Consider the following 27,927-nt stretch of genomic DNA (forward strand, 5'->3'; position numbering starts at 1 on the left):
TGAGCTCCTCCATGCCTCTTATCAGTTTGTAGACCCTTTCGAAGCAAAGGTTATGAAAGAAAATGTTTTGGGGGTCCAAAGATCTCTTTATTAGTTACTTTTTTGCAATTTATAAGCAGCAAGAATGCATCTCTGAACCTTGGCCTTGGACCCTTTAGAGGGTAGGTGACCCTTATATTACAGAGGATAATTGGAAAGTGGCCCCTAAGGACCCCTTTAGCAGTTTACTGGTAATAACTCTAAAACATGTATTTTATTTTACACAGGTGTGAAATTAGTTGGAAAGAAAGATGAAAACTCTTCTTCTCCTCCAGTTGTTCATCTCGCTGATCCTTGCGACCGATACCTCCAAACAAAATCAAGGACAGGGCAATGACCCTCACCCCGAATGGCAAGAGTCAGTGTCTCAATCTCAAATGGACTTTGCTGTGAAGATTTATCAACAGATTTCATCAAAAACAGAAAGACCCCCCCCAAACCTGATTATTTCTCCGATCAGCATCTACACAACCCTCTCCATACTGGCCCTCGGTGCCCAAGACCAAACCCGAGAGGAAATCCTCTCCACCTTAGGCCTGAGTGACACCAAGACCGACATGGGGCTGCATGAGGGCAATAGAAAGATTTTTCAAAAACTACACGAGCAAAGCAAAGACACGGATTTCAAGCTTGGTAATGAGATCTTCCTAAAAAAGGGAGGAGCTTATTTACCGCAATTCCAACTATATTTGGCTGACTACTACAACGCCACCATTCAAAGCGTCAGCTTCGATGACCCTGAGGCTGCTAAGAAAACAATCAATAAGGTTGTGAGTGACAGAACCGATCAGAAGATACAGAACTTGGTCAGCAACTTGAAATCTAAAACATCGATGGTCCTGGCAGATTATGCCGTCTTCCATGGTAAGTCCATATTTCTGTTGACTAAAGCCTCGTACACACGCACCGATTGTTGGCCAACCGATCGGCCGTCTTTTGTCCAGTGTTGTTGTGTTGGTTGAAATGTGCTCTAGACTGCACACGAATTTTCTCAGCCAACAACAACCAACTTCAGAAGTGATGTCATGTGCTGGTTTACTTTCCGTGTGTTTTTTCTTCTCTGAGCATGCCCAGTCTTACTCATCTGATTTTTGTCTGCCGAAATCTGTACTGACTGACGGAAAATCGGCCGTTCTGTTGACGGCCAACAAAAATTTTATAGCCTGCACACCAGATTTTGTTCGGCTGAAAAGTCGCAGTCGGTTGTCGGAAGCATCATACTAACAAGCCGACAATCGGCCGATCGGACGTTGGCCGAAAATTTACGGCCAACAATCGGTGCGTGTGTACGAGGCTTAACCACTTGCCGACCGCCGCACGACTATATACGGCGGCGGTCAGCCCCTCACAGGCAGAGTGACGTATCGGTACGTCACTAGCCTGGGAGGGTCTGGGGAGCGAGCGCGCGCCGCCGGCGGCGCGCTCCCACTCCCGCGCGGTCACGGACCCCCCCAGCGCGTGTGACCGGCGGACACGATGTCCGCTGGTCACTCGGCGATCGTCGGGGGAGAGGGAGAAAGGCAGGCAGCTTGTGTAAACAAGCTGCCTGTCAGTTCTCCCTGTGTAGAAACACTGATCATACGGTTCTACTATGTAGAACCGTTGATCAGTGTAACTACACCTCAAGCCACAGCCAATCACAGTTAGAATCACGCCCCTAGGGACACACACAGCCCCTCCCTCTCAAATAAAGTTAACCCCTTCACTGCCAGTGTATTTTTACAGTAACAGTGCATATATATAGCACTGATTACTGTAGAAATGTCACTGGTAACCCCAAAAGTGTCAAAAATGTCAGTTAGGGGTCCGATCTGTCCGCCCCAATGTCGCAGTACCGCAAAAAAAATCGCAGATCGCCGCCATTACTCGTTAAAGAAAAAACAACAAAAATGACAAAAATCTTTCCCTTTGTTAGTAAACGCGATAACTTTTGCGCAAACCAATCCAAATACGCTTTTTGCGATTTTTTTTACCAAACATATGTAGCATAAAACAAATTGGCCGAAAATTTTAAAAAATGTTGATTTTTACTTTTTTTTTGGGGGAATTTCATATAAAAAAATGTGAAAAATATTGTTATTTTTGCAAAATTGACGCTCTTTTTTTGTTTATAGCGCGTGATCAAAAAATCGCACAGGTGATCAAATACCACCAAAAGAAAGCTCTGTTTGTGGGAAAAAAAGGACGTCAAATTGGTTTAGGTACAGCGTCGCACGACCGCGCAATTGTCCGTTAAAGTCACGCAGTGCCGAATCTCAAAATACCCCCTGGTCAGGAAGGGGGTAAAATCTTCCGGGGCTTAAGTGGTTAAAGAAAGTTGATTTTTGGAGAAACAAATGTTACAAAACTACGGATACAACAACCATTGCACTAACTTTTACAAGAGTCTATCCTGCTTTACCATAAAGCATTTGTAGGCCATTCTCTAGAGCAGTGGTTCTCAACTCCAGGCCTCAGGACCCACTAACAGGCCAGATTTTACCTTGGGGAGATGCAGACTAGAATACTGCAATCACTGAGCAGAAAAATACATCACCTGTGATGGATTCCAGTTTTCTTGCAAACCTGGCCTGTTAGTGGGCCCCGAGGCCCGGAGTTGAGAACCGCTGCTCTAGAGTGAGGGGAAGGCACTAGACCCTAAAATTTGCAAACTGATTTTTTTTTTTCTTTAAATTTGTTTTCATCTTCTGCCAACCTCTGAATATTTATGGCTAAATTTATCAAGATAGCTGTAGGAAGAGTGCATGCTGGGAAGAGTCAGAAGGCTCTTCACAACATGAGACCATCTCTCTTTTCTCTTGTTTGGTGGTGGGTATGGTTAAAAAGTAGACCTGCATATTGGGCATGTAGGCAGGCGCAGTCTACTTTCTCCACACCAGGGGCACTGCAGTTGGAGAGGAAGTGTATGGTTCCTCTTTGGGTTCCTGGGAAGCAATCAAATTGGATGCTGCCACCCCACGTGACTCTGGTGGTCATCTTGGATCAGGTAGAATCCTGACACCCGCGATCGCTCCCCGCTGAGAGAGAACGGTCGGATGTTGTAAACACAGCCGACCGTTCTTCTCCCTGGAACGATCACAGAGCGCCTTTGATCCTTCTATACAGTGCTTTAAGTGGCCCAAAAGAGGTGCCGGTACTCTATGATAGCCTATACATTTTTTCGCCCCCCACATCAGGATCCCCACAGAGCACCCTCCCTGGCCTGGGCTGGGACTCCGGAGAAGGGGGACTTACTGGTGGTGACTGGTCTGGCTCTGGAGTGGGAAATATTCTTGGGGGGGGGGGGCAATTGAGGGCGCAGATGTCTAAAATGAACGTACTGGTACACTAAGGCGCACAGAGAGGTGGCGGTATGCTCAAGAGCCATATTTGGAAGTGGCGGTACTGAGTACCAGTGCATACCGGCCCACTTAAAGCACTGCTTCTATATAGGAACACAGGCCTCTATGATCATTTCAGAAGCCACGCCCCCATACAGTTAATCACTCCCCTAGGCTCACATTTAACCCCTTGATCCCCCACAATGTTAACCCCTTCCCTGCCAGTGTCATTATTACAGTGCATATTTTTAGCACTGATTACTGTAGTAATGTCACTGGTACCCCCAAAAAGTGTCAAAAATGTCAGTTAGGGGTCCGATCTGTCCGCCGCAATGTCGCAGTCCCGCTAAAAATCGCAGATCGCCGCCATTACTAGTGAAAAAAAAAAAAAACAATAAAAATGACATAAATCTTTCCCGTAGTTAGTAGACGCAATAACTTTTGCACAAACCAATCAAAATACGCTTATTGCGATTTTTTTGTTTACCAAAAATATGTAGCAGAATACCTGAAGCAGCTACACCTGCAGGCAACCCGTGCACCTTTGGGCACAGCACCCTCTGTCACCATCTCCAGGGGTGCTCTGCACTCAGCCACAAGGTGAGCCCTCTACTAGCCTCAGCCTCCAACCTGGTTCCTGACAGTAGGTGACAATACACAATGAGTGTAATAAAAAAAAAAACGTGACTGATAGAAATAGTGACTAATAAAATAAAGTGCTCCAGTGCTCAATCTGGTGACTTCTATGCCACTAAGTGCCAATCTTCAGTGTAGGTGACACCTTTGGGTGTTCAACCCACTCACCTTGCCTCTGTAAAATGACAGCATGTGATGTAATTCCTTGGCTGCAGCTTCTCATAGGGATTATTGCGTCCTCTCTAATGCTTGTTCATTAACTTTGGTATTCTCTGTGGGGTGTATATAAAAAATAATGTGGGAGGTCCATAGCGTAATCCAGTTTGTAACAATTAATTTTATTAAGATAACAGCGAGGTACTCACTTTTAAATGGTGTGTATATGCAATGAATCCACGAGCGCCAAGCTCATTCTCACATCCCTTCTGGTATTCTGGTGCCCTACGCGTTACGTCACAGCACTTGACTTCATCAGGGGTATGAGATGGCGCCGAGTACCCGGAAGTGATGTCATGACATCACTTCCGGGTTTTCACATGGATACTCAATCAGAGCCAAATGCAGCTTTGATGGGGTCTTCGGCGGCCGTTCAGGCTGGTTGCCCGAGTCTCCTGGTGGGACGGGAGACCCGGGTGAGCCGCAGGAGGTGGGACGTCCCATCCCGCTCCTTGTAATGACAGCCGAGTGGCTTCTCAGCCGCATCAGTTGTCATTACAAGACAGCCGACCGTCGGCTATGGACGCCGGTACCGGGGTGATGCCACTAGCTGCAGACATCACTCCGGTATAAGCACTTTCCGGAATATCGGCAATATCGGTAACCTCAGGGGCCGATTCCGATATATTGGGGAAAGTGCATATCAGCCCTCAATATATAGGTGTTTCCGATAATTGGGCGATCCCTACCCCTAACCCCCCGCAAACTGATGACACACAAAACTGCTGTAAAATAAAATCTTGGGAGTCTATTTGCTGCCCCTTTCCAAGTGCTGCCTGGGTCCAATGGACCCAGGGGGACCAATGATAGGGCCGGCCCTGTCTCTCAAATATTGTTCACAAATCTGTCCAAATCTGTGTTAGTGAGCACTTCTCATAAGATAATCCATCCACCTCACAGGTGTGGCATATCAAGAGGCTGATTAGACAGCATGATGTAAGCCCATAACTTACATACATACACATACTAGGGCCAATTTTGACAGGACCCAAGTTTCCTATCAGCATGTCTTTGGAGTGTGGGAGGAAACCCACGCAGGCACAGGGAGAACATGCAAACTCCAGGCAAGTAATGTTGTGGTTGGGATTTCAACCGACGTCCCCTAGTGCTGCTAGGTAGAAGTGCTAGCCACTCTGCCACTATGCTGCCCATTATTAGTATAACCACTTACAGACCACCTGTATTTACATCGGTACTTTGACGTTAAATACCGGGGCTATGGCAGCAGATAGCAGATAGCTGCCATTACCCCGGTATTTTTTTAAATGGCAGGTGGTCCGCTTTAACATAAAAGTAGTCCCAGTGGCGGATTTGCAGTGGGATTACCTTTATGGGCGGCGGGAGAGGTGCCCACCCCCCTCCCGCCACTTCCCAGTAATTTTCTCTGCTTACCGGAGCCGTCGGTAGCGGGGAAATCGATCCGGTCCTAGGCAGGAAGTTGAGTGAGGGCGAGCTGGCCCCCACTCCACTCTATGGCCTTGGAGGACCGGAGCGACGTCATACGTTGCTTCCTTCCAACGGCCTTAAAAAGCCGATTTTTTTTCATCATGCAAAAAAAAAAAAAAAAAGGACGTTTTTTAGTGTGGAAGTGAGGTGTGAGGTCTTTTTGACCCCAGATCTCACATTAAAGAGGACCTGTCCTGCTTATTTCTATTACAAGGGATGTTTAGATTCCTTGTAATAGGAATAAAAGTGATCACATTTTTTTCAAAGGACGGTGTAAAAATAAAAAAGATAAAATGAATAGGAAAAAAAAATGAAAGCGCCCCGTCCCCGTTAGCTCCTCTGTAACTCTAAACTGGTAACCTGTAGCAATTTTTAAAGTGTTGCCTATTGGGATTTTTAAGTACCAATGTTTGTCGCCATTCCACGAACTTGCACAATTTTGAAGCATGACATGTTGGGTATCTATTTACTCGGCATAACATTATCTTTCACATTATAGAAAAAAACTGGGCTAACTTTACTGTTTTCTTATTTTTTAATTTAAAAAAAAATTATTTTTCCAAACAAAATTGTGTTTTTAAGACCGCTGCGCAAACATGGTGTGATAAAAAATATTGCAACAATCTCCATTTTATTCTCTTTGGTCTGCACATTGGTATAATATATTGCAACTTACCCGGTCTTAGGTATAATTGCTGCATCAGTTTCCTTCTTTTTCCAGAATTTTTCTTCTGCAATGTGGAAGTATAAATGGGATGAGCACAGGTGTCAAACACAAGGCCCGTGGGCCCCCAGGCCATTTCATGCGACCCTCGCACCTCTCCTGCAGAGGACAGAACTCCTTTGCCAGATCCTGCACTCCTCTGTGCAGTTGCAGAAAGGCTTGTCTTTGCCCCCCCTTCTCAGCAGTCCGCATCAGAGGGCAAAACTCCTCCTACAGATGCTGCACCTCTCTGTGCAGCCTCGACACCACATTGCCTCTGCATCCCCTGGTCTCAGCATTCAGCAGACTCTGGAAGCTGACTCCAGCCCTCTTCTGGTTCTCCTTCAGACCCTGCACTTCTTCCTAGATCCACCCGCATCTTTTTCCTGGCAGCAGCACAAGGTAAGTGGGTGAATTGTGATGTAAGGAAGGGTGGGTGACTCTTGACTTCTGATGGTGGGGGGGCTCTTGACATCTCATGTAAGGGTGTAAGGGGGGCGTGGGGTGCTCTGGACATCTAATCTTACAGATATAACCGGCCCTTTGAGGGCAACCATAATGATGATGCGACCCGTGATGAAATTGAGTTTGACACCCCTGATATAGAGTGACAACGCTCACTCACTGTGCTGTCTGTAGAGGAGCAACATTGTGATCCTAGAACAGGAAGAGCGTAAAGACTACAGAATACCCCCCCCCCCCTACACCCCCACCTCATCTCCATTACATAGGGTCGAAGGGAACGAAAGGAACAAAAAATGAGCGATGTTCATTGTTGGGGTGTACATACACTTTAACTATTTATTTGTAATATAAATATGTTATATAAATAGTAAAATATATATTTATACGGTATATATACATATATAGCACTGCCCCCTTGAGGACTGCTGGATTTCACACTTACGAGTCCCCCTGGGTTACCATTGGCAATCTTGACATTAACAGTCTCTCACTTTCCTTCTTTGCTCATTCAATAAACCGTCCAGGGGTATGGAGTTGTTTTTATGTTTTATTAATAAATTAGGGATGGGAGAAGGGAATAGTGGGATACTCCGAATTAACTATTCACAAGATTTGGGGACTTCTATCTCTTGGTACAGCCAGGCTGTTGCTCCACCTTGCCACTGAGGTGAATTTAGCTTTAAGTCTCTTTTCCAGATGACTTGATGAACTAAGTTTATCTTCAGGACACTCTCCTTAATATCCTCTTTCTTTCTTGCTGACACCTGTCTACTGACTATCCTACTCCTGGGGTGGCCCCCCTCAGGTCAGGCCCCTTGACATGACCCCTGGTACTCACGATACTGTTTTTCCAGGGTCTCCAGTTTCTCCCCCTCTGGGCTCAGCTCCATTCCTCTGGCCATCAAGACGACCTCCTGAGGGCACGTGCCGCTGCTACGGAGGAGGAGGCAGACGCCCCCCCACCTCCAGGACTCCGCTCTCCAGCCAAAGACCCCACAGCACATGTGCTCCTGGCTTTTATACAGTATCCCAGAATGCACCGAGGCAGCCTGTCTCTTCCAATCACCAGGACTGTATCAAAGCCTATGCATCCATTGGTCAGGTTTCCTCCCACTGTCCAACATGCCTCCCTATTGGACCAGAGTGAAACACTCTCTAGACAGAATGAATCGCATACTGAGCACAATGAGCAGACCTCACTAACAGATCCTGCTCCCTGGTAGGCAGAGAACAATATAGATTTACCTGCAGCTCCTCTGATATGCAGACAGAGCCAAAACTATATTCTCTCACTAGCACTTACCTAGGGGGGTGCTACATCCACCCCCTGCCAAACCGAGCCATGTCCTCACTAGCATCTACCTAGGAGGGTGCTACACACACATATATATATATATAAACAAGAGTTGAAAATCTTAAGCAACCATCTTTTGTTCCTCCAGGTAAATGGAAAAGAGAATTTAACAGTGACGATACAGAGAGAAACTTCACCTTGAACGATAAGACATCGGTCTTAGTGCCAATGATGTATCGGTGGGGGTTGTATAGGACGTACAAGGATGGAGAGATGCAATGCAATGTGGTGGAGGTGCCATTTGCTGGAGACATATCCCTTCTCATCATCGTTCCGCAACTAGGTACTCTCAGCCAGGTGGAGGAAAAGCTGACCGCCCAAAAGATTAAACAATACTTCCATTCAGTGAGCACCAGGTATGAATGAGAATTGCTTAAAACAGAACTCCAGTTTTAACATAGTTATGAGGTCAAATCTGCCAAATGTGCATACAAATAGCAATGTGCAACTTGATGTTTATTGGATGAAGGCAGGACCAACTGACAATATGAATGAGATGGTAAAGGGATATGCCATAAGCACAGAACAGGATACAACAAGCAATGCAACTAATGCAGTAACAGTGGCTTTCTAGGAGCAATTACCATCTAAAGACACTAGGTGGCAGGGCAGTACTAAATAACTGATTTGTATAGAACAAAGTACAGGGGAAATCACTGAGACATAAACAGTACAATACAGTTCTGGGTATTATTATTATTATTATACAGGATTTATATAACACCAACAATTTGTGCAGCACTTAACAAAATGAAGGCAGACATTACAGTTACAATACAATTTGGTACAAAAAGTAATCAGAGGGCCCTGCTCGTTAGAGCTTACAATCTAGGAGGGAGGGTCAATTGATACAAAAGGTAATAGCTGTGGGGGATGAGCTGATGGAGTAAGTGAAATATTGTATTAGAGAGAAGCTGCATAGACTTCTTTAACCGCTTGCCGCCCGCCCGCCGTCATATGACGGCGGAGCGGAGCGACCATTATCCTGGGCCGCCGTCATATGACGGCGGCACTTTAAGCAGGGCAGGCGCGCGATCGCGTGCGCGCCGCCCTGCACTGCCGGTGTCGGGGTGTCCCCGGGACACCCCCCGTCACCGGCAGGGGGGAAACAGCCAATGGGCGTGGCTGTTTCCCACGTGATCGGCTGTGTTCCAATGACACAGCCGATCACAATGAAGGCGCCCACAAGATGACCGCGCATGCGCGATCGGGAGCGCGCAGCGCGGTCATGTCGGTGGCACTGTGTTCCGTAGGAACACAGCTGTCACCGGCGGTAGTAAACAGCCACTGACAGTGACTGTTTACTATGTGATCGGCTGTGAATCCATTCACAGCCGATCACAAAATGTAAACAAAGAGCAGTAACTCAGTGTTACTAGCTCTTCTCCCCTCATACAGTTTCCAGTATGAGGGGAGAAGAGCTAGAAACATTGAGTTACTGCTCTGTACACATGTCACAAAGTAAAAATCACACTAATAAAGGTCCCCACACAGTCCTCAGCCCCCCCCAATGTCACCTGTCACCCAACAGTCACCTCATCAGTGCCCAGACATTGACACCCATAACGTTCACATGTGAGCGTAGCGATCGCGGGCAGAATCACCGCGATTCTGCCCGCGATCCGGAAATCATTGCAAATCGCGGGACGCCTGTGCGTTGCCCCTGATTTGCAATAGCACCCCAAACGCTGTGCGATGTTGCCGCCATTTCCGCCTGCCGAATCGCGGTAACATCGCGCAAACATCGCATGACGCCCAAAAAAGGTACAAGAGTTTCTTTGGAGCGTCATGCGTTGTTTGCGCGATGTTACCGCGATTCGGCAGGCGGAAATCGCAGCAACATCGCACAGCGTTTGGGGTGCTATTGCAAATCACGGGCAACGCACAGGCGTCCAGCGATTTGCAATGATTTCTGGATCACGGGCAGAATCGCAGTGATTCTGCCCGTGATCGCTACGCTCACATGTGAACGTAGCCTAAAGTTCACCGGTCACCAGAGACTGCCATCAGTACCGCCGTGCACCATCGCCCGTCACCTGTCACCCATCAGTGACCATCGCCCGTCACCTGTCACCCCATCAATCACCGTCACTTGTCACCCCATCAGTCATCGTCACCTTTCACCCCATCAGTCATCGTCACTTGACACCCCATCAGTGATCGTCACCTGTCACCTCATCAATCATTGTCACATGTCACCCCGTCAGTGATTGTCATCTGTCACCCCATCAATCATCGTCACCTGTCACCCCATCAATCATCGTCACCTGTCACCTCATCAATCATCATCACCTGTCACCTCATCAATCATCATCACCTGTCACTCCATCAGTCATCGTCACCTGTCACCCCATCAGTCATTGTCACCTGTCACCCCATCAGTCATTGTCACCTGTCACCCCATCAGTCATCGTCACCTGTCACCCCATCAGTCATCGTCACCTGTCACCCCGTCAGTCATCGTCACCTGTTTGCCATATACATGCAATCACTTACTGACCGCCTAACGACTATATGCGTCGGCCATTAAAAGCTAAATACTGGGGTTATGGCAGCAGATAGCCCCCATAACCCCGGTATTTTTTGAAACGGCGGGCGGTCGGCTTTCAGATAAGGGTGGTCCCAGTGGCGGATTCGCCGCGGAATTACCCTTACGGTGCAGGGGAAGAGGTGCCCCCCCCCCCTCCTGCCACGTCCCAGACGTTTTCCCAGCTTACCGGACCCGCGGGCAGCGGGGAAAACTATCCGGTCCCGGATCCTCAGAGACAGGAAGTCGAGTGAGGGCAAAATGGCCCTCATTCAACTCTATGGTCTTGGAGGACCGGAGCTACGTCAAAAGACGTTGCCTAGCAACCGGTTTAAAGGGCCGCTTTTTTTTTTTGCTTTTTTTTTTTTCCTCTTTCAACAATTTTTTTTTTTTTTTTTCTTTTTTAGTGTAGTTGTGAGGTGTGAGGTCTTTTTGACCCCAGATCTCACAATAAAGAGGACCTGTCATGCCTATTTCTATTACAAGGGATGTTTACATTCCTTGTAATAGGAATAAAAATGATCAAAACATTTTTTTTTTTTAAACTGTGTAAAAATAAAAAAATAATAAATAAAATAAATAGGAAAAAAAAAAAAAAAAAAAATTAAAGCGCCCTGTCCCCGTTAGCTCGCGCGCAGAAGCAAACGCATACGCAAGTCCCGCCCACATATGTAAACGGTGTTAAAACCATACATGTGAGGTATCGCCGCGATCGTTAGAGCAAGTGCAATAATTTGAGCCCTAGATCTCCTCTGTAACTCTAAGCTAGTAACCTGCAGAAATTTTTAAAATGTTGCCTATGGGGATTTTTAAGTACCAATGTTTGGCACCATTCTGTGAGCATGCGCAATTTTGAAGCATGACATGTTGGGTATCTAATTACTCGGCGTAACATTATCCTTCACATTATGGAAAAAAATTGGGCTAAATTTACTGTTTTCTTATTTTTTAGTTCAAAAAAGTGAATTTTTTTCAAAAAAATCGCATTTGGAAGACTGCTGCGCAAATATGGTGTGATAAAAAATATTGCAACGATCTCCATTTTATTCTCTAGGGTCTCTGCTAAAAAAAAATATATAATGTTTGGGGGTTCAAAGTAGTTTTCTAGCAAAAAAAATGATTTTAGCTTGTAAACACCAAGTGTCAAAAATAGGCCCAGTCTTAAAGTGGATAAATGGACAACTTTGTGTAAAGCGCTACTTGGATGTGAGGCCTATGTATGTGGCCAGGCTGTGAAAAAGTGTTACACATGTGGTATCGCCATACTCAGGAGGAATAGCAGAATGTATTTTGGGGTGCAAGTTTTGCTATGTACATGCGATGTGTTAGAAATATTGCATAAATGGACAGCTTTGTGTAAAAAAAAATGTGTTTTCATTTTCTTTCCACATTTTCCAAAAACTTGTGGAAAAAAATGACATATTCAAAAGACTCATTATGCCTCAAAAATTATACGTTGGGCTGTTTGCTTTCCAAAATTGGGTCATTTTATGGGGGTTTCCATTGTCCTGGTGCTCCAGGGCCTTCAAAAGTGCGATAGGTTGTCAGGAAATGATATGTGTAATTTGTGCTCCTAGAATGCCGGACGCTGCTACTTGGATGTTAGGCCTCTGTATGTGGCCAGGCTGTGAAAAAGTCTCACACATGTGGTATCGCCATACTCAGGAGGAGTAGTAGAATGTGTTTTGGGGTGTAGTTGCAAGTATACATGTGCTGTGTGAGAGAAATAACCTGTTAATACGGCAATTTGTAAAAAATAAAAAATAAAAAAAAATAAATCTTCATTTTGCAAAGCATTGTGGGAAAAAATTACAACTTCAAAAAACTCATCATGCCCCTTATTAAATACCTTGGAATGTCTACTTTCCAAAAAGGGGTCATTTGGGGGGTATTTGTACTTTCCTGACCTTTTATTGTCTCAAGAAATGAGATAGGCCTTCAGTACATCAGGTGTGATCAAGTGTGATCAATTTTCAATGATTCGCACCATAGCTTGTGGACTCTATAACTTTCACAAAGACCAAATAATATACACTTATTTGGGTTTTTTTTACCAAAGATAAGTAGCAGTATAAATTTTGGCCAAAATTTGTGAAGAAAAATTACTAATTTGCAAAATTTTATGACAGAAACAAAGAAAAATGCGTTTTTTCACGATATTTTCAGTCTTTTTTTATTTATAGCACAAAAAATAAAAAACCCAGTATTGATCAAATACCATCAAAAGAAAGCTCTATTTGTGTGAAAAAAAGGACACAATTTTTGTATGGGTACAGTGTTGCATGACTGAGTAATTCTCAGTCAAAGTGTGAGAGCGCTGAAAGCTGAAAATCGGTCTGGGCAGGAAGGGGGTGAAAGTGCACTGTAGGCAAGTGGTTAAAGAGAAGAGTTTTCAGGGATCGTCTAAAGATGAATAGATTAGGAGACAGTGGGACAGATTGGGGTAGGGAGTTCCAAAGGATGGGAAAAGCTCTGGAGAAATCCTGGAGGCGAGCATGGGAGGAGGTGACAAGGGAGCTAGAGAGCAGGAGGTCTTGGGAGGACCGAAGAGAGACACTTTTTGAGATGAGGTTAGTGATGTAGCTGGGGGCAGAGCTGTGGATGGCGTTGTAAACTATTCTTAGTACTTTGAATTTTATTTGTTGGGTGAGTGGAAGCCAGTGGAGGGATTGGTGGAGAGGGGTGGAGGACAAGGAGTGGAGGCCAGTGAAGGGATTGGTGGAGAGGAGTGGAGACCAGTGAAGGGATTGGTGGAGAGGAGTGGAGACCAGTGAAGGGATTGGTGGAAGGGGTGAAGGACACAGAGTGGAGGCCAGTGGAGGGATTGGTGGAGAGGGGTGGAGAACACGGAATGGAGGCCAGTGGAGGGATTGGTGGAGAGGGGTGGAGGACACAGAGTGGAGGCCAGTGAAGGGATTGGTGGAGAGGGGTGGAGGATACAGAGTGGAGGCCAGTAGATGGATTGGTAGAGAGGGGTGGAGGACATGGAGTGGAGGCCAGTGAGAGATTGGTGGAGAGGGGTGGAGAACACGGAGTGGAGAGATTGGTGGAGAAGGGTGGAGGACACGGAGTGGAGGAGGCCAGTGGAGAGTTTGGTGGAGAGGGGTGGAGGACACGGAGTGGAGACCAGTGGAGAGATTGGTGGAGAGGGGTGAAGGACACAGAGTGGAGACCAGTGGAGAGATTGGTGGAGAAGGGTGGAGGACACGGAGTGGAGGCCAATGGAGAGATTGGTGGAGAGGAGTGGAGAACACGGAGTGGAGGCCAGTGGAGGGATTGGTGGAGAGGGGTGAAGGGCACAGAGTGGAGGCAAGTGGAGAGATTGGTGGAGAGGGGTGAAGGACACGGAGTGGAGGCCAGTGGAGGGATTGGTGGAGAAGGGTGGAGGACATGGAGTGGAGGCCAATGGAGAGATTGGTGGAGAGGGGTGGAGGACATGGAGTGGAGGCCAGTGGAGAGATTTGTGGTGAGGGGTGGAGGACACGGAGTGGAGGCCAATGGAGAGATTGGTGGAGATCATGGAGTGGAGGCCAGTGAAGGGATTGGTGGAGAGGGGTGGAGGACATGGAACGGTTGGTAAGGTGGATGAGTCTTGCAGCCGCATTATGGACTGAAGGGGGATAGTCTATGTAAAGGTAATCCAATGAGGAGGGAGTTGCCGGAGTTGAGATGAGAGATAACCAGGGAGTGAATCAGAAGCTTGGTGGTGTCTTTGGGTAATAAGGGGTGTATTCTAGAGATGTTGCGGAGGTTAACCACTTCTGGACCGGAAGGATTTTCCCCCTTAATGACCAGGCCCTATTTTGCGATTCGGCACTGTATAACTTTAACTGACAATTGCGCAGTCGTGCGACGCTGTAGCCTAATAAAATTGATGTCCTTTTTTCCCCACAAATAGAGCTTTCTTTTGGTGGTATTTGATCACCTGTGCGATTTTCATTTTAAAAAAAAAAAAAACAATATTTTTCACCTTCTGCTATATAACATTCCCAATTAAAAAATCAATTTTTTTTTATCAGGCCAATTTGTATTCTGCTACATATTTTTGGTAAAAAAAAATCACAATAAGCGTATATTGATTGGTTTCCGCAAAAGTTATCGCGTCTACAAACTAGGAGGAAGTCGGTATTATTTTTTTTACTTTTTTTTACTAGTAATGGCGGCGATCTGCGATTTTTAGCGGGACTGCGAGATTGCGGCGGACAGATCGGACCCCTAACTGACATTTTTGACACTTTTGGGAGGGACCAGTGACATTACTACAGTAATCAGTGCTAAAAATATGCACTGTTACTGTAATAATGACACTGCTAGGGAAGGGGTTAACACCAGGGGCCATCAAAGGGTTAAGTGTGTGCCTAGGGGGTGTTTTCTAACTGTGATGGGGATGGGCTTGTGGAATGAACACAGAGATCCCCCCCCCCCCCTCTAACCTCTGCAGCAATGCTGGCAGCACTCATACGTCTATTTCCCAAAGACAACCTCTGGATATGACGCTGAGCATGTGCACTCAACTTCTTTGGTCAACCATGGCGAGGCCTGTTCTGAGTGGAACCTGTCCTGTTAAACCGCTGTATGGTCTTGGCCACCGTGCTGCAGCTCAGTTTCAGGGTCTTGGCAATCTTCTTTTAGCCTAGGCCATCTTTATGTAGAGAAACAATTCTTTTTTTTCTGAGTTCTTTGCCATGAGGTGCCATGTTGAACTTCCAGTGACCAGTATGCTGCAGCTCAGTTTCAGGGTCTTGGCAATCTTCTTATAGCCTAGGCCAGGCATATGCAAACTGTGGTCCTCCAGCTCTTGCAAAACTACAAGTCCCATCATGCCTCTGCTTCTGGGTGTCATGCTTGTGGCTGTCAGAGTCTTGCTATGCCTCATGGGACTTGTAGTTCTGCAACATCTGGAGGGCCACAGTTTGCATATCCCTGGCCTAGGCCATCTTTATGTAGAGCAACAATTCTTTTTTTCAGATCCTCACAGAGTTCTTTGCCATGAGGTGCCATGTTGAACTTCCAGTGACCAGTATGAGAGAGTGAGAGCGATGACACCAAATTTAACACACCTGCTCCCCATTCACACCTGAGACCTTGTAACACTAACGAGTCACATGACACCGGGGAGGGAAAATGGCTAATTGGGCCCAATTTGGACATTGTCACTTAGGGGTGTACTGACTTTTGTTGCCAGCGGTTTAGACATTAATGGCTGTGTGTTGAGTTATTTTGAGGGGACAGTAAATTTACACTGTTATACAAGCTGTACACTCACTACTTTACATTGTAGCAAAGTGTCATTTCTTCAGTGTTGTCACATGAAAAGATAGAATAAAATAAAAAATGTGAGGGGTGTACTTACTTTTGTGAGATACTATATGTGCCCTCCCCCCAGTACAGCTATACTGTATATGTGCACCTCCCCACCCCCCGCGTCCTATGTGAAATATCCCTGTTCAAATCTTGCTGCCTCAACCTCCGCAACATCTCCAAAATACGCCCATTTCTAACCAAAGACACAACAAAGCTCCTAGTTCACTCCCTGGTCATCTCACGCCTCGACTTCTGCAACTCCCTTCTCATTGGCTTACCTCTACATAGGCTCCTCCCCCCTTCAATCCATCATGAAGGCTGCCAGACTCATCCACCTTACCAATCGCTCAGTGTCCCCTACTCCTCTCTGTCAATCCCTCCATTGGCTGACACTCACCCAACGAATTCAATTCAAAATACTAACAACATCTTACAAAGCCATCCACAGCTCTGCCCCCAGCTACATCACCAGCCTCGTCTCAAAATACCAACCTACTCGCTCTCTTCGTTCCTCTAAAAACCTCCTGCTCTCTAGATCTCTTGTCACCTCCTCCCATACTCGCTTCCAGGACTTTTCTAGAGCCTCTCCAATCCTATGGAACTCCTTACCCCAATCTGTCCGATTATCTCCTACTCTTTTAGCTTTTAGGCGATCTCTGAAAACCCTCCTCTTCAGAGAAGCCTATCTTACCCATCCCTGAAAACCCTCCTCTTCAGAGAAGCCTATCCTACCCATCCCTGAAAACCCTCCTCTTCAGAGAAGCGTATCCTACCCATCCCTGAAAACCCTCCTCTTCAGAGAAGCGTATCCTACCCATCCCTGAAAACCCTCCTCTTCAGAGAAGCCTATCCTACCTATCCCTGAAAACCCTCCTCTTCAGAGAAGCGTATCCTACCCATCCCTGAAAACCCTCCTCTTCAGAGAAGCCTATCCTACCCATCCCTGAAAACCCTCCTCTTCAGAGAAGCGTATCCTACCCATCCCTGAAAACCCTCCTCTTCAGAGAAGCGTATCCTACCCATCCCTGAAAACCCTCCTCTTCAGAGAACCGTATCCTACCCATCCCTGAAAACCCTCCTCTTCAGAGAAACCTATCCTACCCATCCCTGAAAACCCTCCTCTTCAGAGAAGCGTATCCTACCCATCTCTGAAAACCATCCTCTTCAGAGAAGCCTATCCTACCCATCCCTGAAAACCCTCCTCTTCAGAGAAGCCTATCCTACCCATCCCTGAAAACCCTCCTCTTCAGAGAAGCCTATCCTACCCATCCCTGAAAACCCTCCTCTTCAGAGAAGCCTATCCTACCCATCCCTGAAAACCCTCCTCTTCAGAGAAGCCTATCCTACCCACACCTAACAACTGTACTTCCATTTTCTCCATCAGCTCCTCACCCACAGTTATTGCCTTCTGTTTCACTTGACATTTTTTGACACTTTTGGGGGTACCAGTGACATTACTACAGTAATCAGTGCTATAGGTGAGATGATCTCTACCCAGTGGGACAGAGATGGGAGAAAAATGACCCTCCCTTACGCCATCCAAAATAAAAAAAAGTGGTTTTCCTTAGGTGTATGCTGGAATTCTAATTTAAATTCTGATTGGCTGACAGGGGTTTCTGTAGCTTGCAAACACTTTTTGCCACATTGAGAAAGCCTGGGATAGTTGGTATCGTTAATACAGACACTGATGTGTATTTTCCTTTACAGTTTTATTAGGCTTCACATACCCAAAGTATCCCTCAACCATCCGGTCAACCTGAGAAATAACATGATGGTCATGGGCATGACAAGCATGTTCGGTGAGGAGGCCAACTTCCTCAGGTTCTCAAAGGATCAAAAGCTGGAGGTTTCAGACGTAAGTATCTTTATTTGGTCAAAGCACTAATCAACAAGTATTTTCTGTGGTCTCCTTGCAGTTTATCTTTTCTTCATTACTGACTTCCACACCTTGTTCTGTACTGTGTCTCTGTGTGGAGGCGGCCATCTTGGTGTAGGCAGGGCTTAGCTTCCCCATGTCAGAGCTGTCCCCCCTGATGACTGGTGATCTGATGTGGGGTAATGATGAAGAAGCAACAAGATGGGTAGGGAAGCACAGATCCAAAGAATGAATGAAGCAGAAGTATAGTGATCCTTGCACTCATGGGCTTAGGAACCGGGGGGGGACGGGGACGGGGGGGACACATCCCCCCCCAGGAAAAATGCGGGGGGACAGGTATGGTGAAATCCCCCCCAGTTTAGTACTTGGAGAGTGCTGATTACGCTGTAAAAATGTCCAGTGCATTCGGCTTCCGAACACCTACTGTTAGGCGAATGCACGCAGTGTGTAGCTGTTAACTACACGAACAGCGTAGGGTGGGGTTTACGACCCAGAAAGGCGCAGATTGGCTGCCTTCTGGGGGCGTAACCTGGGCGCAGGAAAGAGCGCTTGGCCACCCCCACCTTTGTGATGTCCTGGCTGTGATTGGTCCAGTCTCCAGCCTGGACCAATCATCATCCAGGACATCCGATCACTGACGTCGCAATGGGGGCGGTGCCGGTGCGTGCGTCAGTCACTCACCGTCACCGCCGCTCACCACCGCTCACCTTCCCGCCGGTTCCCGCCGCAGAGAAGAGGAGAGCCGCCCGCCGGTTCCCGCCGCAGAAGAGGACGAGGGAGAAGCCGCTCACCTTCCCGCCGCCACCGATAGCCGAGCCACCGCCGCCAGGTAAGTGCATTGGGTTGAAGGTAGCATGCACGCTGGTCTCTGCATTGATTGGGGGACAATGCTGTGGCACTCTGCAATCATTGGGGTACAATGCTGTGTGGCACTCTGCAATCATTGGGGTACAATGCTGTGGCACTCTGCAATCATTGGGGTACAATGCTGTGTAGCACTCTGCAATCATTGGGGTACAATGCTGTGGGCACTCTGCAATCATTGGGGTACAATGCTGTGGGCACTCTGCAATCATTGGGGTACAATGCTGTGGCACTCTGCAATCATTGGGGTACAATGCTGTGGGCACTCTGCAATCATTGGGTTACATATACCTGGCGAGTAAAAATGCTGTCCCCCCCAGATTTGTGTGGGTTCCTACACCCTTGCTTGCACTGTAGGTCTTCAGGTACAGCTTCCTCTCCAGCAAAGAAAACCGTGAACTGCATAGAAGACATTGAAATTATGGGCCTAGGCAGAGCTTTTTTTCTCAGAGAAAAGGTGCAGGAACTCCCCCCTTCCGAGTCAACCCTTGTCTCTGCCCGGTAGCCACCGCTGTTCCTTGGTTCCACCCCCACCGCCCAGCCCCGCCCCTTTTAGAGAATACAGAACCAAGTATTGTTTGTGGTGCTAAGTCATTTGTATGGAATTTGTTAATTATAACAAGAAAGACAGTAAAATAGATTCCCTGTAGCCAGCTACAATGATGAGTCACTAGCAGGTGTGCCAACAGTGTCTCTCTCAAGAAGCGTAATGTAGCCTATATAGTTCATATTCCTATCGCACACCCTCCTGGTTTGTAGGCTCGTGTGTACTGGGTGCTGAAGCGATCACCAGTTGGTAACTGGTTTAGGTTACAAGTAGATCCATATTCGCCAGCACACCAAGGATCTTGAATAAAGTTTTTGGACTGCTTTTGCAAGATCCTTGGTGTGCTGACGAATATTTATCTACGCGTAATGTAGCCTGACCGGTCTTAACCCAAGTGGCTTCCAGGTGGCATGGCGTGTCCTTACACTTTCCCTACTCCTCAGGAACCTCTCCCTGATGCTGAGCACAGTCCCAGACAGATGGGCAACTTGTCCCTACTCTGGCCAGGAAATGTGCAACATACTTGGGAGTCAGGGTCTTCCACATACACCCACCGTTGACTCAAGGACCAGGGTTAGGTCAATATTCCTAAATTATAACAGCTTCAGAAATAGGGAGGAGAGGGAGAAGAAGATTGGCGGGAGAGGGGGAGGGAGGGAGGTAGGGAAAGGGGGGGGGGGGGGGGTAAGGGAAAAGAATACCCTTTGACATATGTTTGGGCATCCCCATCTCCTTTTTCTCCCCATTTTTTCCCCCTTTTTTTTCTCTCCTTGTGTTCTACTAAATCTCTGGATTTGCCTATGGGTGAGAACAGAGATTTAACATTATATAACCATCCCTCAGCGAAGGGTTTAATGGGGCCTGTCCTTGCCTTTTGGAATGTTTAATGGAACAAGGCAGAGCTGCCTGCATTCACCCCTCCTATTTGTACTGTCATTAGAGATGAGAGGACGAAGGGGAAAAGAAAAAGTAGAAAGTTAATATGACAACATTACATTTTCTAACCTACAATGTAGGAGGATTAAACACTCCAGCGAAAGGACATGAGATCTTAAAAGAAATCAGATTATACTCCGCAGGTGTCATGTTTTTACAGGAGACACATATTGCGCACGATGCAAAGTTAAAACTTTACTCAAAATATTATCCAACATGGTATTTATGAGGACTCCTCAACTAAAAGAGCATAAAGGGTGTCTATAGGGATGGCGAGAGGGTTGAAGTTCACTCTAATAGAGAAGATGGTTGACCTTGAGGGGCGTTTTTTATTTTTAAGAGAAAGTTATATAAAATGGATTGTACATTAGCTAATATATATTGTCCCAATAAGAACCCAACAGGATACTTTCAGGAGGTACTGGGAACGTTTATGGAGTTTAAAGAAAATTGATATTGGCGGGAGACTTGAATTTCCCTATGGATCCACAGGTAGATAGTACGTCGCACACAAGGGACTGGGAACTAGGGATCGACCAATTATCGGCAAAGCTGATATATCGAGGGCCGATCTGCACTTTTCCCGATGTATCGAAATCAGCCCCTGAGGTTACCGATATTGCCGATATTTCGGGAAAGTGCTGTACCAGAGTGATGCCTGTAGCTAGAGGCATCACCCCGGTACCGGCGTCCATAGCCAACGGTCGGCTGTCTTGTAATGACAACCGATGCGGCTGAGAAGCCGCTCGGCTGTCATTACAAGGAGCGGGAGGGGACGTCCCCCCCCTCCCGCGGCTCGCCCGGGTCTCCCCTGTCCCACCCGGAGACCCAGGCATCCTACCTGCACGGCCGCCGAAGACCCGATCCCGGTCTCCATGTAAAAACCCGGAAGTGATATCATGACGGTTACTCGCGCCAGATTAAAAGGAGGAGAGGTTTGGGGTCTTTTAGACCCCCAGATCCCTCCACAAGTGTACCTGTAAAAAAATAAAAATGAATGTCTGAAAATATCGGCAGATATTGGCCGATACCGATATGCGATGACAAAAGTATCGGTATCGGCAATAAGAAAAACGATATCGGTTGATCACTACTGGGAACCATCAACTTAAGATGATTAACCTCCCTGGCGGTAATCCGGGAGTGTGGCTCGGGATTAATTTTCAGTACCCAATGCCGCATTCGGGGTTACCCGGTAGTGAAATTTACCTTTTCCCTACGATCCACTGATGTCCTCCTGCTGTGTCCTCCGGCCGATGGCGGCATCCGTCTTCCGTGTTCCCTTCCCTGCAAGCGCTGCGATCCAGTGGGGTGGAACAGGGGGGGAGGGAATTCAAGAAATAGTACACAAAACATGACATGATACATTGTAATCTGTTAGGATCACATTACTGTATCAAACCATTTCACCTCAGTTTTATGCCTAGTGCTTTGTCCAGTGCCCTGCCTGCACTTTTACTGTTTTATTTTTATTAATCATTTTTATTAATAATTCATTAATATATTTATTAATATAATTTATTAATAATTTAATAATACTTTTTATTCACTTTTACTGTTTTTTTCCTAAGAATTACAGGCCTACAATACAATATAAGATTTCCATGCAAAAAAAATGTACTGCTTTGACATTCAAAAATACTGACATAATCAGACCTCCAGGAAGGTTAAGAAGAAACTATACTAATGTCAAATGGTAGACGTATGGAAAGTTCAACATCCTAAAGTAAAAGATTATATATTTCACTCCCCTGTGCATGGGACATACTCAAGGTTAGACTACATATTGGTGGAACATAGATTATTGGAAGCAGTAGTTAAAACAACCATAGAAATAATTTCACTATCAGACCATGCCCCAGTGACAATAAAGATGAAGATATCAGAACATCAAAATAAAATAAGCACATGGAGACTAAATGGGGAATTGATACAAGATAAAGAGGTAGAGGATAAAATAAGAAAAGAGCTAGAACAATATTTCTTGTTAAATGAAACCCAAGAGATATTGGAAGCCACAATATGGGAGGCCCACAAGGCCTATATAAAGGGGCATCCTGATATCTATAGGGGCCCAAAAGAAGAAGGAAAGTGTAACAGATCCCCAATACTTGGGTCAAGTATTTCTGTCTTAGGTCTCCAGAATCTCACGTGATGCAGTGACCTGACACCTCAATTCCCCCCAAACATCAGCCTAAGCTCGATGAAGGGTAAAACAAAAGACACTTTATTCAACAACTCACTTCCAATATATACAGTCTCATGTGTTTGATTTTATTATCATATGCAAATGAAATTGCATACAGAACATAGTCAACGTACCTTGGCCATCTGGAAAGAGACAATAGGTGAATGAGACTGCAACATTATCATAATTAACTCAACAAACAACAAGCCCCTAAAACAAAACTACCTCTAAACAGATGAAAGCAGAAGAACGTAGGTTCGCAGACTGCCCGTCTTCGTTTTCAAAACACCTTACTATATATGTCAATACACATCCCCACAGTAGACAATAGCTGAGTTTGACGTCATTAGCATCTCTTTAGTCTCTCATTGTGTGGAGAAGTCCTCTGCTGCAACAGGCAGCTTTAGGCCTGTAACATGGATCCCAGTCTCAGAGTCTGTATCTTGGGGTGACATGGATTTGAGTCCAAAGCGACACTACTCCCATGGTCCTCCAGCATATACCCCCACACAGAGGTGCACTCCCCTACAAGCCAGGGCCCATAGTCCGTGGGCAGGAGTCTGGCCTCCACACACCTCCAGTAGCCCGTAGCGAACGCCCCAGCAAATAGGCGTTCATCACAGAAAGGATGAGTAAAATGAGAACAATAATGTAATAAAAAAATATAATAAAAGAAATATACTAACTGGAACAATTACATAAAAAGAAAGCAGGCTTGGAGATAGAACATATCCTTGTATTAAAAAGGGACGAATTAATCAAACTAACAGAACAAGAGACAAGGTGGGTTTTCAATGGAATGGATAAAGAAAGATACCAGTGGGGAAATAAAATATGAAAATACTTAGTAAGAATGCTAAAAAAAATCTGTAAACTTTATAGGTAAAATTAAAAATATGGGAAAGATGGAATTTTCTACTTCAGAAATCGCAGAGATATTCCAAAAATACTATAGCTCATTATATGCAGTAAAGCAAAATAGACATCAAGATACCAAGTTAAAAAGATAAGCTGGCCCATGAATTCTTCCTTTCATGTGCCGGCTTTTCTTGTTACAGTACTTGGAAGCAATTGCATGCATGTGGACACTGCAGCCTGAGCACCGACACTCAGTTCCACATTCATTTCATTATGCGGTAGAGCTAGGGTGAGTTTGCATCCACCAAGTTAAAAAGAATAGAAAAAATACAAGAATACCTAAAGAAGGCAAGACTACTGAAGGTGCCAGGGGGAAGATTGCTAGCCCAAGAGGATCCTATAACACAAGATGAGATTCAAAGCCAAAGCCGGCAGAATATTAGCATACATGAAGAAAGGGATGTATTCCAGAGATAAAACTATAATCCTACCACTTCATAAAACTCTGGTCCGACCACATCTGGAGTAATCTGTTGGAGCTGGAGAGAGTCCAGAGAAGGGCCACTAAACTACCGTATTTATCGGCGTATAACACGCGCCGGCGTATAACACGCACCTCAATATTTGGAGAGAAATTTCAGGAAAAAAGCTTTAATTTAAAATAAACAGCTTTGAACTCAGAACATTTTTTTTTTTTTAAATCAAATGACATCTCACCAGTGCCCATGAATGCAGCCTCATCAGCAGTGTCCATATATGCAGCCTCACCAGCAGTGTCCATATATGCAGCCTCACCAGCAGTGTCCATATATGCAGCCCATCAGCAGTGTCCATATATGCAGCCTCACCAGCAGTGCCCATGAATGCAGCCTCATCAGCAGTGCCCATATATGCAGCCTCACCAGCAGTGTCCATATATGCAGCCCATCAGCAGTGTCCATATATGCAGCCCATCAGCAGTGTCCATATATGCAGCCCATCAGCAGTGTCCATATATGCAGCCCATCAGCAGTGTCCATATATGCAGCCCATCAGCAGTGTCCATATATGCAGCCCATCAGCAGTGTCCATATATGCAGCCTCACCAGCAGTGTCCATATATGCAGCCCATCAGCAGTGTCCATATATGCAGCCTCACCAGCAGTGTCCATATATGCAGTGTCCATATATGCAGCCTCAATATATGCAGCCCATCAGCAGTGTCCATATATGCAGTGTCCATATATGCAGCCTCAATATATGCAGCCCATAAGCAGTGTCCATATATGCAGCCTCAATATATGCAGCCTCGCAAGCGCAGTGTCCAAATATGCAGCCTTTCAAGCGCCATTGGAACTGTCCGAATCTCTTTTAAAAAAGGGCGGGAAGCAGCGCCGAGAGCAGAAGGGGGCGGGCCGGGCCGAGGAGAAGGAAGATCGAGCTGTCATAAGAGCAGAAGGGGGCGGGCCTGGCAGAGGAGAAGGGAGAACAAGCAAGCACAGTCATCGGAAGCCCCGCCTCCTCTGCCGAGACGTGTGACGTCTGTCATAGGCGGGACTTCCGATGACTGCACTCGCTCGTTCTCCCTTCTCCTCGGCCTGGCCCGCCCCCTTCTGCTCTTATGACAGCTCATCCTTCCTTCTCCTCCGCCCGGCCTGCCCCTTCTGCTCTCGGCGATGTTTCCTGGCACTTTTTTTTTTTATATCGGCATATAACACGCACTGCTGCCTTTTCCTCCATTTTTAGGAGGAAAAAGTGTGTGTTATACGCCGATAAATACGGTAATTAGGGAATGGAAGCCCTAAATTATGAGGAGCGTTTACATAGCGATTTACAAATACATCAACGGCTACTTTCAAAAGACTCTTGGACGTACATCTCAAAGATCACAACATTCAGGGGTATGTGAAATGATTACGTCCACACACACCTACACCGGTTGAACTGGATGGACTGTTGTATTTATTCAACCTCCACTACTATGTAACTATGTCACTAAGATTAAAACAGCCTGTGACGGTACTCACTGTCACTGGGAGCGAAAGACAGATACTTAATGGTTTGGATTGTGAGACCTATAGCCTGTTGCCATGAAGTCTGACTCCTAAATAATCATAGCAATATGTAGATGTGTATTCCATGTACTTCAATGTAGGAGACGGACAGACTGTCATTGGCAGTCTTGTCCTATTGACTGTTTTGAGGTGGGATGTGGATTGTGTTAAGTCTGCCTGTCCCATTGTTAAATGTTAATGAGCACACATTATTCTGTCCAGATGGCTAGATAATTAGTTCAGGTTAATTCTGTATACAATTTCATCTGCAAATGATAATGTAATCAGATAACCCTTGACCTGTGCGTGGTATTTTCATCAGGAGGGGGATGTGCTTATTTGTGTATAAATTGAGTGTGAAACTGTTCAATAAAGGAGAAGGTTCCAAAACGTATACAAGCTAAGTTGTTGGCTAGCTTTGCATGAGGGCGGCTGGGAAAATCTGGTATATATGTTCATGACTGCAAGGAAGCCGTATACTGACGGAAGACCACAAGTACAGTGTGGGTCGGTGGTTCCGTTACACAGCCTTTAAAGACTTGGCAACAGGGAAGAACCCAAGACTCGGTGGGTTTACTGTCCGCTATTATAAGAAGCTTAAAAAACAATTAATACCAAAGCTATGTTCATGCATGAATGGGTTAGGAGAAGGCTATGAGATGAGGAGGAAATCATTGCTGGCCTTTATTACAGTCATACCCGAAGAGGGAAAAGACGCGACCCTGTGCTCTAGCTACAGACCAATTTGTTTGTTAAATGCAGGTACAAAACAATATGCAAAGGTTCTGGCTACCAGGCTAAAAAATCTGATGCCAGAATAGATCCATACAGACTAGGTCGGGTTCATTTCTCGGAAGGGAAGGAAGGGACAATGGAGTGAGAACATTACTCTTGTTCAACAAACTCAGCATGAAAAAATCCCCAGCTCCACTCCTGTCAGTAGACGCCGAAAAGGCATTTACAGGGTAGACTGGGGATTTCCGATGATTACACTAGAGGCAGTGGGAAACAGTCCGGGGATAATGGATTAAAACATTATATAACCACCCCTCAGCAAAGGTAAGGTTTAACAGGAGCCTGTTCCTGCCTTTTGAAATGTTCATTGGAACAAGGCAGGGGTGCCGGCTTTTACCCCTCCTATTTGTACTGTCATTAGGACCTTAACTGGCAACCATTCAAAAAAGTATAGATATATACTGAATAAAATTATAAATGCGATACTTGTTTTTGCCCCCATTTTTCACCAGCCTTAGTACAGGGAATGGTGGGTGGTGTTTGTAAAATGTGATTTTTTTTTAATCTAATTGATATTTTTAAAAATGAATAAAGAAAACAAAAAAATGAAAGAGACTCTGCCTGACCCAAGATGGCTACCAGAGTTACACGGGGCACCAGTATCCAATTAGACAGCTGCCCCTGTGACCCAGGAAACCATAGAGGAACTAGGTTCCGCTTGACTTCTTCTCCCTTTGCAATGGCACTGTGGTTGAGCGCCACCTGCAGTGGAGAAAATAGACTGTACCTGCCTACATACCTACATTACCTAAATTCACACAGTGGCAGGGCCTCACACTGTCAAAGGCAAAACATACACTTTAAGTTCTGACCGATTTACCTTAGTCCTCAATTGTTTACTGTTTTTTTGTTGGCAGATTTACCACCAGTCTTATATCAACATTGAAGAGAAAGGAACAGAGATGAGTAGTGCCACTGATGCCCAATTAAACTTCATTATCCCAAGTCTCATGTTTTATGTTGACCGTCCATTCCTCATGCTGATCTACCACAAAGTTACCGAAACCATTCTGGGGATCGGCCGAATCATGAACCCGGCATGGAAAGATCCCAGGCAGCAGGGAAAGGGAGAAATGTGATAAAAGCGGATATAAACTGCTATACAAAATGAAACCATTCTGCTCCTAATAAAGCGAATGTGCTGAACAATTTCTGTGTCGTGATTTTCTCTCTATCATGTTCCTGTTAACAAACCAGTGAGCTTCAAGCAGGCCCGGACTGGCCATAGGGCACACCAGGCACTTTCCCAGTGGACCAGAGCTGCTGGGCTGCTCTTTTGAGTCCACGCCCCTCTCTGTGGCCGCCTGGCTGCCAGTTCAGTTCAGCCGTCGGTGCAAGGGGATGCAGGGGGGAGGAGCTACAGGAGATACCTTTGGCCTCTCCGCAGCCGTCAGAATAGTTCAGCTGTTGACGCTGGGGGGGCATATTCATGAAGGGGGAGGAGCTAGAGGAGACACCGGCCACAGACACCATGGAGTCGGATCAGAGAGATTGTGAGTGCAACCACTGTGTAACCTGGATAGGAGGAGCAGTGGGGGTGGCTGCATATAGAAGATTCATTGCTCGCCTCTTCCCCCCCGTGTTCTATGCCTCTCCTCTGTGCTCTCCACCCCCCCCCCCAGTGCTCTCCTCCTCTCCCCTGTGTTCTTTGTCCCCCCCCCAGTGCTCTCTGCCTCCCCCTGTGCTTTCTGCCTACGCCCAGTGATGTCCTTCCACCCCCAGTGATGTCCTTCCACTCCCCCCCCTTGCTCTCCGCCTCCCCCCAGGCTCTTGTCCCCCCCCCCCCCAGTGCTCTCTGACATTCCCCAGAGCTCTCTGCT

At 46.2% G+C, this 27,927-nt stretch overlaps 2 protein-coding genes across 2 annotated transcripts in view; both read left to right on the top strand.

The window, feature by feature from the left end:
* LOC309569878 (alpha-1-antitrypsin-like protein CM55-MM) overlaps nt 1-27,927 on the top strand; it is a gene marked incomplete at its 3' end in the record, with an annotated part of 131,415 nt that overhangs the window by 41,358 nt on the left and 62,130 nt on the right. The window lies entirely within an intron of this gene.
* LOC309569516 (serine protease inhibitor A6-like) lies at nt 269-27,256 on the top strand. Its single transcript, XM_082275382.1, has 4 exons — nt 269-903; nt 8,268-8,535; nt 17,718-17,865; nt 26,965-27,256. Exons 1-4 carry the CDS (start codon nt 291-293, stop codon nt 27,184-27,186), a joined length of 1,251 nt encoding a protein of 416 aa, XP_082131508.1. The 5' UTR covers nt 269-290; the 3' UTR covers nt 27,187-27,256.

Source organism: Pelophylax lessonae, assembly GCF_965119305.1.
Source record: "Pelophylax lessonae genome assembly, chromosome: 13".
In the NCBI taxonomy this organism is placed as follows: Eukaryota; Metazoa; Chordata; class Amphibia; order Anura; family Ranidae; genus Pelophylax; species Pelophylax lessonae.